The sequence below is a fragment of the Hordeum vulgare genome, chromosome 3H (assembly GCF_904849725.1).
Source record: "Hordeum vulgare subsp. vulgare chromosome 3H, MorexV3_pseudomolecules_assembly, whole genome shotgun sequence".
Taxonomy (NCBI): Eukaryota; Viridiplantae; Streptophyta; class Magnoliopsida; order Poales; family Poaceae; genus Hordeum; species Hordeum vulgare.
The window spans coordinates 567,844,031-567,856,455 of NC_058520.1; the positions used below are offsets into that span (position 1 = coordinate 567,844,031).

At 45.1% G+C, this 12,425-nt stretch overlaps 2 protein-coding genes across 2 annotated transcripts; one reads left to right on the forward strand and one right to left on the reverse strand.

The window, feature by feature from the left end:
* Nucleotides 1–4,030: 4,030 nt before the first annotated feature.
* On the forward strand, nucleotides 4,031–8,636 carry LOC123442057 (mucin-1-like). Its single transcript, XM_045118173.1, has 10 exons — nucleotides 4,031–4,437; nucleotides 5,480–5,913; nucleotides 6,011–6,192; nucleotides 6,697–6,777; nucleotides 6,887–6,973; nucleotides 7,063–7,186; nucleotides 7,296–7,367; nucleotides 7,711–7,779; nucleotides 8,107–8,225; nucleotides 8,320–8,636. Exons 1-9 carry the CDS (start codon nucleotides 4,031–4,033, stop codon nucleotides 8,211–8,213), a joined length of 1,563 nt encoding a protein of 520 aa, XP_044974108.1. The 3' UTR covers nucleotides 8,214–8,225; nucleotides 8,320–8,636.
* A 1,002-nt stretch (nucleotides 8,637–9,638) lies between these two features.
* Nucleotides 9,639–11,296, reverse strand: LOC123440658. Its single transcript, XM_045117220.1, has one exon. The coding sequence runs from the start codon at nucleotides 10,759–10,761 to the stop codon at nucleotides 9,814–9,816; it is 948 nt and encodes a 315-aa protein (XP_044973155.1). The 5' UTR covers nucleotides 10,762–11,296; the 3' UTR covers nucleotides 9,639–9,813.
* Nucleotides 11,297–12,425: the final 1,129 nt, after the last annotated feature.

Sequence of the window (12,425 nt, forward strand, 5' to 3'; positions counted from 1 at the left end):
TTGGTTGATGTCTCCAACGTTGGAGGGAGGTGCCCGGCAAAATACGACCTTACATCCGATGCGTTTCCACAATGCTTCCCATGGCCTCGTTAGATGAGATAGAGATGATGGAATTTTTTGTCAGACTACGGATGGATTTCGAAATATTTTATTTTTCATTTCCTTGGCCCTTGTCACTTGTCTGTCTATCATTGTTTTTTATTTTTACAGTATTGTCTATCTATCATTGTCTTTTATTTTTACAGTATTGTCTGTCTATCATTGTTTTTTATTTTTACAGTATTGTCTGTCTATCATTGTCTTTTATTTTTACAGTATTGTCTGTCTATCATTGTCTTTTATTTTTACAGTATTGTCTGTCTATCATTGTTTTTTATTTTTACAGTATTGTCTATCACTTGTCTCTCTATCACTGTTGATATATCCTATTCCCTACGTTTTAAAGTTATTGAAGTTATAGGTTTATCCTAAGTCAGACTTGTTCAAGTTTGTCCATTTTATAGAAAAATGTGGTAAAATCTACAACACCAAATACACATAGTGCAAAAATACATTTCATAAATAATCTCATGGGACTAATTTGATGTTCTATGTGTTAATATTTTCTATAGGCTTGGTCAAACTTAAACAAGTTTGACTTAAGAAAAACCCAAAATTTCAAGTGTGGTTCAATCCCCCTGGGTTTTAGTTCAAGCAGGATCGATTTTGGTTGATGTCTCCAACGTTGGAGGGAGGTGTGGTGGGTTTCAACCCGGCAAAATACGACCTTACATCCGATGCGTTTCCACAATGCTTCCCATGGCCTCGTTAGATGAGATAGAGATGATGGAATTTTTTGTCAGACTACGGATGGATTTTTGTCGCGTTTTTGACTCTCTTTTTTTCAAACACCAACCCTTCCCACTTTGCTGAATAATGTACCAGTTTTGACTAGATGTTTAAGAGACGGTTCATCATTTTTAGATACCCTGTTGCTGCAATAGAGTCATGTAGATAAAATTCCCCCGACACTACACATTCTATCAAATTACCATGGTAGTTGTATTGCAGTTATCAGACAGTTGTTTCATAGTCATTATATACATAATGTTCTAGCAAAATTACCATGCATGTTCTACCAAAGCTGATAGGGCATGTTGTGAAATGTTTCCAAAAGTTGTATGGAAAATATGCATCATGTCAATTTATATAATATTCCCTCCGTAAAGAATTATAAGAGCGTTCAAATCATTACTTACGGAAGGAGTAGTTACTAATAATGTTCCCGCAAAACCACCATGCATGGTTGCTGGTTATTTTTGCTGATAAAGGTGTTAGTTGGAACTCTTTGTACTGCGATTGTTGTTATGTAAATTTCACCGAGATAGATCATTTCTATCCATCATTCGATGTAACCAAACAATGAATGAAATTATAATACTACTGATAACCACTTTCAGAACAACCTCACCGCACGGCGTGTACAGTCCTGCTAGTGTGTACAAAATTAGTTGTTGTTCAATAGTGTCAAGGCCGGCATGCGGTTTGGAATTACTAGAGCGTAATGCCCACTTTTGATACGTCGTTTTTTGGTCCAGATTTTTTTTTAAGTATTACAATTGGAAACGAGCAGTTTTACCCGGAAAATCAAAGAGTAAAATGAATTGAGTTGACCAATACTTTCTATTGATCGGTTTATGATGTTTGGTTCGATGTTTCCATCGCTAGTTATTGGTGTTAAGATATATCACCGATTTTCATCCTACATAAACCGAATTGAGTATGAGACCATATACATCGAAATGGAATTTTCTTTTCTCTAACTTTCCTAATTTCTTGGCACGTGTAGATTTATTGCCACAAGGCCTGGCTACAATGTGTGACAAGTGCTCATGCTTCTTTGTTGGATCCCCAACGCTTGATTTTTGTCATTCTAGCTCTCCTCCAGTACCAACACGACATAAGTTTCCCATTGCGAATCCATCGCCCAAGGACTGCGATGTTGAAGACGGGGAAAACGACGACAGTGAAATAACTCACACATGGGAGGTCCTATTCAGTGTGCAACATGTCGAAGGACGACCAAGCACGCACGCCCATGGACGCTTAGTTTGTTGGTTGGCCAGTCCCCCTATTATGCCTCGGTTTATCCAATGAAGCAAAGAAAAAAGCGAGGAATGAAAACTACCAAAAAAGGTAAAGAGGAAATAAAAAATGTACTTTTTTCATAAACTTAAAAAAAAACTTTCTGAATTTCAAAATATTCCGGAATTTAGAAAATGCTCATAATTTTGTAATGATCAACAAATTAAAAAAATGTTTCCCTCAATTCAAAAAATGTTCATCAATTAAAAAATGCTTAGATTTTGAATTAAGTTTCTTGAATTTCAAAAAAGTTGAAAAAGTTTATGCATGTTGATGATTTTAGAAGGTGTTCATGAATATAAAAATTTGTCTAACAAGAGTAGGAGCACCACGTTCATGTTTGAATAGGCTGAACCACAACACATAACCAATTCAGTCGCTGACATGTGGAGGGCACGAGTATAAAAATTACACCTATGCATTAAGAGGCTCCATTCGAGCTTAGTAACTTAGGACATTAGGAAGAAAAAAGAACGAGCAATCGATTCTACCCCAAAAGACCTGCTTGAATGGAAAAAATATTTATTGGCAATTCAATTTTTTACATAACATTTTAAAGAAAATATTGCGTTTCCTTAAAACAAATGTTCGTGACATTTCAATAAAAAATTATACAATGTAAAAAAAATTATTACCATTAATTTTTTTTATGTAACGGTTTAAATAAAATCTTCCATTTCTGAAACAAATGTTCATGACATTTCAATAAAAATATAAAATGCAAAAAAATGTTTGTGTAGTTCAGAAAATATATTTATTGCCATTCAAAAAAATGTACGATGCATGTTTTATAAAAATATACCATGTATTCAAATATGTATTTGAAAAAATGTTAATTATATATTTACAAAATGTTAAATATGTCAGATGTATAAGAAAAAGAACAATGTGTATAACAATAAAAAAGAATAGACCTCAAAAGATGTATTTGAAAAAGGGTTAATCATGTATTTTATAAATGTTAACTACGTATAAAAAAAATCTACAAATGTGTATGAAAAAGAATCAACATCAAAACAAAATTTTGGAAAAACAATATCAATCATGTATTTGGAAAATGGTTAAATCTGTAAAAATATCAGATGTATAAAAAATGGATATATGTGTATGAACAGGAATGGACATCAAAATAAATTAATCATGTATCTAAAAAATGATAGACGTGCAAAATAATAATATTTCTGATGTATACGAAAAATGTGTAATGTGTACGAAAAAGAATAAACATAAAAAATCTAATCATAAAGATGTTAATCATGTATTGAAAAAATGTTAAAACTGTATAAACATAATGTATAGACGTATACCAAAAAATGTAAAGTGTGTAAGTAAAAAAGTAGACATCAATACATGTATTTAAAAATATATATTAAATATGTATAAAAATGTGTTCCTGATGTATACGCAAAATATGCATTGTGTGTGAACAAATCGACACGAATGGGAAAAAGGAAGGAAAAACCAATGAAACAGAAGAAATAACAAATAAAACCCTTTATCCAAAAAAACCAAAGAAAAGAAAAGGAAAATATATACTACTGCTGAAAAGAAAGTGAAGTGCCTGCGTGCCGTGGACGATGAGTTATCGATCATCCCGAGGGCTAGCTTCTTATATTTGGCAGATGGAGCTTGCTGAAGAGACAACGGGCGGCTTCCACGGTCGGCGCTGGCTTGGCTGTCCACTCGCCGCTACGGTACAAGGCAGACGCGCGCCGGCCGCCGGCCGCCGGCCACGCGTTCGTCGATTACTTGACGCGCTCTCTGCGACAGATTAGACACTAGCAGTTAATTACTCGACGATCATCAAACCCCGCAAACACCAGAGCACCACACCCTAATCAGCGATCGTGCCAGCAGAAGGAACACACGCAGAGAAGAGCGAGTCGTCGTCGGCTAGCTGCCAGCCATGGAGGTGGACGCGACGCCGGACCTGACGGACTTCATGAACGACTGGTTCTTCGGGACCGTCGGCGTGAAGCACAACGCCGTCGCTGCCGGCTCCCCTGCGTACGACCTCACGGGCGAGAGCAGCAGCGGCAGCAAGAAGAAGCCGTCGTCGTCGGAGAAGAAGCCGCAGAGGGCGGAAAGCGAAGGCGGCCGTAGCGGCGGCGGCGGCGGCAGCAGGGGCAGCAGCAACGCGAGCAAGCAGACGCAGGAGTGGCTGGAGGAGGCCAAGAGGATGATGGTTGGCTCCGGGTCGCCGGGCCGGATGGGCTCGCCGTCCAGGCAGGTGCCCAAGTTCGCCGGCGGCAACGGCACGGAGCCCTCGCCGGCGCTCGACCGCCGGGACCCCATGTCACGTTCCGCGAGAAGGTAATATCGGATCACTCCATTCGGGCATATGCACGCGGCCACGCGCCACGCTAACGCATTGCAATCTGCTGTTTCGGTGCAAAACAACGTCGTTTCACGGCTCATTTCTAGACGTTCATTTTTTTTTACCATCTAGCACTATGCGAATTTTTCTTCTTCTCTCCAATCGCTAAACCATAGCTGATCAGGAGCACACAAATGCTCCCCTTAAACAGGAGTACAAGCGAAAAAAAAAGAATCACAAAAAGTCTAGAAGATTTGCACATCAAATATGGACAAAATTTCTAAGGGTGTGCAAAATTTCATAAAGATTTGACATCAGGAGAGCTCAGGACATGGAAAACAAAACCATTGATCCAAAATAGAAATTTTCGAATCTTTTCCAAAACACTGATTTTGTCGAGATCACTTCCGATGTCAAATCGCCATGAATTTTTGCACACACCTAGGAAACTTGATTATCTTTTGGTGCCAATAAAATTCATTCTTTATTTTTGTTCCTATTGTTTATTGTACTATATTCATCCTATGAACTAGGGAGGAGATGCTCCCTAGACCGAAATACCGTCCTCTCCAATCCTTTTTTTATGAGATGAGAAGTGTATTAAATTTTTTAAGCCAAACATTTCTATGTTTGATTTAGTTAGTAGAAAACATATCAGCATACACTATCCATCATTTTTTATTTATTATGTACATATTGATAGTTTTCTATAAAATTTGTCAGATATAAATGTTTGACATTAAAAGAAAATATTAATATACCTTATAGAAATAAAGTATGGACTATTTTTTATTTTCGTATAAATTTCATATTTTTAAACTATTTTTCAAGAGGTTTTTGTAACTCTATCATCAGCTCACTTTTTGAACAAAAGAATTCGCATATTTAGTAGCTCGGCTTTAATGGGCCAAACTAGGCCGAAAGCTTATACTAGCGTCCCAATGATGATGAATTAGCGGCCTGGTTTCAAACCAGCCGGAAAACTTCACCACCCACTGGACGCCGCTAAACGCTGCTCCTCCCGGCGTGTGCGTGCAGGCACCGGCAGCCGGGCGGCATCGGCGACGAGATCCTGCAGCGGGCGTCCATCGTCTCCTCGCCTCCGCGCTCCGACACCTCCACCCCGTCGGCGCCGCCGTCCCCATCCCCGTCCCTGCCGCCGAACCCGCACTCCTCCCGCCGCAAGTCCCGCTTCCACGGCCCCTCCGGCCCGGACCCCTCCGCCTCCCTCCGCCGCACCACCTCCTCCGCGTCCAACTCTCCACCCACCGCCTCCGCGCCCCCGCGCCCCCTGCACCACCGCCGCCACGCGTCCGCCTCCGGCTCCCCCGCCGTCGACGGCTTCGACGACGGCGTCGCGCGCCTCAACGCCTTCCTCCGCCGCCAGCGCGCCGCCCTCGCCGACCTGTCCTCCGCGGACCGCTCCTCCCGCTCGAGGCCAACGAAGCTCGTGCTCTCCGACGCCTCGAAAAGTAAGATTAATTCGTCTTCCGGTTGATTTATCTAATCTGAATCTAGCCACCATGTATTGCTGGCTCACTCGCGATTTCCCGTGCTGATTTCGAGCAGGTGTGAGCTCGATCGTGGCGGCGATATGCTACGCGTGGATGCAGTCGAGCAAGGGGGACGGCCAGGCGGCGGCGGTGCCGGTGGTGAACATGCGCCGGAGCAGGATGACTGGGTGCAGGCAGGCGGCCTGGCTCCTCTACCACGTCGGGGTCGACGCCTCGGCCCTGCTCTTCGCCGACGAGGTAGGCCACGCCTTGCAACAATGGTGCCTGATTGTACTTAGATGGCCAGCATGGGATTCTTCTCCGACAGACAACTGCCTAGGCCCCGTTCCGGAGTTATTGGGCGTTTATAATTTGGGCAGAGGAGACAAGGATGATGAGGCCATACAGCAATTCATCGCAGTCGTGTGCCCTGCCATGTGGGCGTTCTTAACTCCGATTGGTACCATGTGGCCGCCGGCCATTCCATGCGAGTGAGCGAATGACGATGACCGATATATGCTCTGTGCAATTGCGAGTTTGGGCGCTAGCCTGTACCTCGTGTGTTGCCCCAGTTAATATGCACAGCATCAAATGAGGAACATCATGAGTATTGCCACATTTATTTTTCTGCATAAGATGTCGAGGATAGCAATGCGCCGTATTTCTTCTCGAGGGCTAGCTTGTTCCTGCACATAATACATCCTGGGTAAAGCGGATGCATAATGTATGATGCTGACTTCGGGAGGCCGAACTGAATTATAGGTTGATATGGAGGGATTGATAATGGATCAGCGGGCCAGCCTGGTGGTGGTTGGGCAAGATGTCTTGAGATCAAACGGTGAGGTAATACCGTGTACTTGTGCTAACTGCTAAGTACCTTTTGGTTTGTCTGGTGAAGAATTCATATGGTTCCGTCATTTACTTCATAATCATGCTTGCTTTTGTCTCCTAGGCGGGCTCAGTTTGCACAGTCCTTGCCAATGACCATTCTGAAGAAGCTTATGCTCTACTTCAGAGCCTGGACATAAAGAAACTTCTGGTTGGTTGTGTATTTTTAACCTGCTCTAGCGACCATTGTGCTTAATTTATACTGGCACCCCTGATTATGTTCTGTGGGTTTGCTCTCAGCTTGCAGGTATCCTGTTAGATACAAACAACCTTTCCAAGATGTGCTCAGACAAAGATTCAGAGGCAGTGCGATCGCTCTTAATTGGTACCTCTGAGCATAAACGGCATGAATTGTTTCAACAATGTAATCTACTCATCTTTGTCTGATGTTGATTTGCGAAGGAGCTGTATTGAGAAGTTGCAAAATCATGTTAGTATTAACTACTGGAAACTTTGACCTTGTTTTGGACCAGTGATGCTTGATCACAATGAGCATTCTTTCGTTGAGTTCTTGAAGAACACTTACAGAAAGTCATCCACGGATGGTGAGTTTTCTCCATAGTATCTTCACATGGTTCCTCACCTATTTTTTGGAAGTTTTTTGCTTAAGTTACTGTACTTATCCGTGTCTAAGATAAATTTGGAACCTGTCTATTCTTATACTTAAACTAAAATATCATTGATGTATTACCGCCAATGCTATTGATATTTCTCATCGTTAGAAACTTCAGTTGTTAAACATTTCACCTCTTACAACATCTAAACTCGGATGAGACTTCAGCAATAGCTCTGCCAGTTCAAAATTATATATATTTTTTGCAAGTACATTAGTCATGCATTTTTCTGAAATGGTCTGACACAATTTCATCCTGCTGTTCAATTAACTAGGTGCTGGGGACAGTCCTTCAGAGCAAAAGCATTCAGGGACATCCCAAGATGCTAAAAAGTCCAATTCAGGTAATCTTTCTAGTGCCTCCATTATGTTGGATAGTCAGACCCCCATAAAATCTAACACCTGTGAGAGCACCAAATTTGTCCGGTTTTACCTCGACTTTGAGAGGAAAAAGTCCTAGTTATCATTGCTCGAAATAATGGAACACTCGTTTTGAATACTATGTTTGCATTACCGAACTTATGCCAAGTTTATACTTTGACTGCTCTCTCGACAGTTACTATGCTAGCAGCTAATTAGCGAACTTCAAAATCAGCTCGTATATATGCCAATGCAATTACCTTCTTCAGTGTGGTGTAGCTCTGATGTTGTTGATTTTGTTTCCATCACAGCTAACCAGAAGCAAGCACGTGGAAACAGTGGAAAGCCTTCAGAGGAAGCTCCTCAGGGGAAAAACAAATTTTCGTTGGCCAAATTTTTTGGTTTTGGCCGAAAATAAACTTATTTACTAGTAAGCAAAGCTACAAAGTCAATTCATATGCCAATGCAATTTATTTATTTTACGTCGTATAGCCCTAACTTGGTTGTTTTTGCTTCCATCACAGCTAACTAGTGTACGCGGAACTGGTGGAAAGCCCTCATATATTTTTTTCGGATGAAGCTCCTCACCGGAAAAAAAGATTATCGCTGGCAAAATGGTTTGGTTTTGGCCCAAAATAATATATTTTTGTTAGTTTGAGTTTTTTTTTGGTCAACTGATTTATCGCAAAATTGGATAAGTATCGTGCGTTGTCTATCTAGGAAGTCGAGAACCTTTCTCCTGATATTAAGTTCATGTGGAAAGAGCACCGTATGAAACATTTTGTAACTATTCATCATATCGGCTGTTTGGTCAACAAGTTTACTTTTCCATGTTCGCATATTTGACTATCTGCTAACGAAGAAGTCCCCATTTTATTCTATTTAAAATTAGAATCGTGAGGAGAGCATAGGATGGTGTTGATTACAGGTATATGCTAGTATAACATAACAAGGACGCATACAAATTCCCTTCGTGTAGATTCGAGTATTCCTGGTTTAAACAATGGCTCTCAGCCAATGGGGAAGGCATGAGCATTAGAGTGGATAAAATTTTGTCAACTTCTCAGCTGATGGTAGGTATCTACTACAGCCATATGATTGACCTGTTCTCTAGGGAGCTACTGTATTTTCTTTTCTCTTGAGCCCTGTATAACCTATATATGTAGTAGTTTTTTTTAGCTCTGTAATGAAACATAGGAGTAGTAGCCTCTCATCTGCATCTGTTGGCCAGTATTAAAGCTAGCCCAGTGGACATCCCTGGGATCTCAACTTGGTCATGGGAATAGCCAAAGCTGCATGGTCCAAATGTGACCATTGCTGAAAACCTGGGTGAAAAACAGTGCACTCTTTGACCAATGGTGGCCATTAACAGTAGTACATCTGAGTTAAATACAGCTATTATCATACTAGTATCTTGTGTCCTTGTCCTGCATACCTGCTCTCCTTGTTCTTGAGGACAGCAGAGGGATGTGAGTCAGTTTGTTAGGCCAGTCAAAGTAAGTGAGTAGAAGATGATAAGAAAGAAAGCAGAGGCAGTGTAGAGTACTACTAGTACTAAGATAGGAGTTAGGAGTTGGGAGGGACCGGTTCTCTTAGCTGGAGTTTTCCTGGATAAACCAGCATGGATGAATGCATGATTGATTGGGAAAGGCCATATGCCGTTCTGCCTGTCATGTCGCCACCCTCCATGCATGTTTCTCCATCAGGACCAGGCTGTTCCTCCTCAACCCCCAGGACTATCCTGTGCCCCTCCACCCCAATCCTCCATGTGCATGCACAGCTCGCTCCAATGGAACAGAGAAGCATGGCCTCAGCCTCAACCTCAACCTCAATCAGACAGACAGACAGACAATCCATCATTCCCCCTCTTGTTACACTCACACATCGTTTCATACATGCATGGTACTAGTATGTTGCTCATAACATGGTGAAATGTCCATCATCCGCTCTGTAATGTGGCGGCAGCAACAAATTAACGAATGCAGGTAGGGTACGGGCGCCTAGCTAGCTAACTTAGCTCATTCGATCTTCCATGCATAGAGAAAGAGGCAGAAATCGGAGAACTCGTCGGCGTCGACGTCGGACGACGGCGAGGGTGAGGGGGCCTGGGGCTTGAAGATGAAGAGGGCCTGGCGCATGCCGGTGCCGAAGAGCCAGTCGTGGGCGTCCCAGTAGACCTGCACCTTCATCTTGTTGATGGAGATGCAGTCGTTGCCCCTGAACTTCCACTGGAGGTGCTTGACGAGCACGGTGACGCAGCCGTCGATCTTGATGGACATGTCCACGTCCATGCCGCCGCCGAGGTTGCCGCTGCTGCACTCGATGCTGATGTCGTGCAGCTTCCCCTTGTCGTGGAACCTGGCCCGGGTCAGGAACCGCTTCTTGCTGAACACGTGCTCCTTCTTGCACACCATGGCCGCGTCCCGCAGCGACAGCGACGGCCGCGACCCCGTCCGCCGGAACGCCTCCTTGTTCTGGTTGCCGAGCAGGAGCACCACCTCCTCGCCGGAGACGACCGCCACGTAGTAGTCCGACACCGGCTCCGGCTCGTCGGAGAACCGCGCCGCCCGCAGGTCCCACACCACGTCCACGGCCCGGCCGTCCACCTGGAACTGCTTCGCCCCGTACTTGCGCCAGAAGTGCCACGGCTGCATCTCCACCTTGCACGCGCTGCAGCTCTTGCCCCCGCCGCCGCCGCCCTCGATGCTGCTGCCGTGCTCCCTGCCGCCGCTCTTGTCCTTGCCGCCGCCGGCCGACCCTTCGATGGACACCTGCATGCCGTGGGCGAGCAGGTTCCTGCACCACGTGACGGTGACCAGCCGGCTCTGCCCGGAGATCACCGCGCGGTACACCAGCGTCACCGCGCTCTGGCCCGACCTGGTCGCCGGCGCCGCCGACGCCGGCGCGTCCGGCAGCTGCTTCTCGCCCGACGAGAAGCAGGAGGGGACCGAGAACAGGTCCTGCATCCTGTCCCTCGCCACTCAGTAGCTAGCTACGACGAACCGACGAGCTGAGAGACACGAGGTGATGGAGGGATGGATGGACGATGGGCTAACAAGGAAGGCTACTATACATAGGCGGCGGCACGGGGGTGGTGGGGGAGCGCCATGGATCCATGCAACAGCGGAGCCGGCATGATGGTTGATGGAGTCTGGTTTGGCGAGGGGGCCGGGGGAGGGAGGGCAGGAGACCGTAGGGCGTAGCTAGCGAACCCAACCGCGCTGGAAAGTGAGCTCAGCTGTGCACGAAAGTGAGTTGGGCATGGCATGGGCTGTGTTTTAAACCAGCAACCTTCTTTCTCCGCCCGCTAAATTCGCTCTCGCTCTTGCTTGGAGCGAGTAAATGCGTCCGCCATGCAGCTCCGGGGACCGATCCAGCCTTGATCCCTCCGCGGGCCATTACACTACACCATGCTCCGATCCTAGGAGTGTGTATTTTTCTCATTTTTCTACCACCACTCCTGACTATACCACTACAGTATATGCTGCCAACTTTCACCACGAGTATTGAGGAGGAGAGGCCATGGCCGATGGCTCTCGATCGGGCGCCAGTGTACAGTGAGCACGGGGTTACTATCTTGGCGGGGTCTCGGCGACGGCGGGCATGGGCATGTGGGTAACATGCTGGAGATGATGGCACATGGAAGGGCATGTGGGCGGGGATGTGTGCGGTGTGGCGCCGGATTATTTCTGGCCTCTGGCTCTGTGGGGATGGTATTAATCTCGTTGAGTATCGCGCAAAACGTCTTGCAGGCAGGCAGGGGAATTGCTGGATGCCATGTTGGCCACTTGATCGATCTATCTATCAAGGAGATCGAATATCCTCCTAAACAACTGCTTACTAGGAATTTTTGCGTGGCTGTGCCACATGCGTGTGACGGCAGGGATCGATGGTCGATCGCCCGGGGACGGACAAGGGGGAGGATCTCGCTGGTTAGTTAATCGACTGTATCGGATCCCGTCTGGCGGATCACAGGCTATAGACTCGCTGGACTGGATTGCAGCTCAGGGGGGCTGCCCACAGTTCGGTTGCTGTGTGTGCAGCAGCTTGTGGATGGTGAAATGTTGGCCCTGTTTGGATTCATACGCTAGAGTTAGTTTGAGCTAGTTGGGGCTCAAATAGCACTAAAGTATCCAAACATGAGGGTTAGATTGGAGCTAGTTGCATCTAACCCACCCCAAAAAACTAGCCTACCTAAGAAGTGCTAATTGAAGCTAGTTTTCATGGGGCCCACTAAAAAATCAATTTTCTCTCTCTATCTACCAGGCAACGACCCACTAAAAAATCACTTTTCTCTCTCCATCAAGTACAACTATTGTCAATCTAATCCTATCATCCAAACACCTCTTTGGTTAAAGTTAATTTAAGGTTCGTCATGAGCTAGAAACTAACTCTAACCTCTAGCTAAGTTAGAGTATCAAAAAGGGCCGTTGTAGTAGTAGGCTGCACTACTGAATGATCTTGGAAGGAACGCTTGGTCCGGGGACAAAAGAGCGGTCAATGGGCACGCACAACTGGCCTCCTTGTTGAGGGGAAGGAAGAGATGACAACACTCTTGAGCTACTGCTAGCTGCTGCTTGGGCCGCCCCGCTGTGGATAGGGCAGCGGATGAACCTGTGGACTACACCTG

Coding starts and splice junctions, on each gene's coding strand:
- LOC123442057 (XM_045118173.1), top strand. CDS start 4,031: ATGGAGGTGGACGCGACGCCGGACCTGACGGACTTCATGAACGACTGG. Junction 6,778..6,886: donor TCTTGAGATCAAACGGTGAG/GTAATACCGTGT, acceptor TTTGTCTCCTAG/GCGGGCTCAGTTTGCACAGT. Junction 6,974..7,062: donor TGGACATAAAGAAACTTCTG/GTTGGTTGTGTA, acceptor GTTTGCTCTCAG/CTTGCAGGTATCCTGTTAGA.
- LOC123440658 (XM_045117220.1), bottom strand. CDS start 10,761: ATGCAGGACCTGTTCTCGGTCCCCTCCTGCTTCTCGTCGGGCGAGAAG.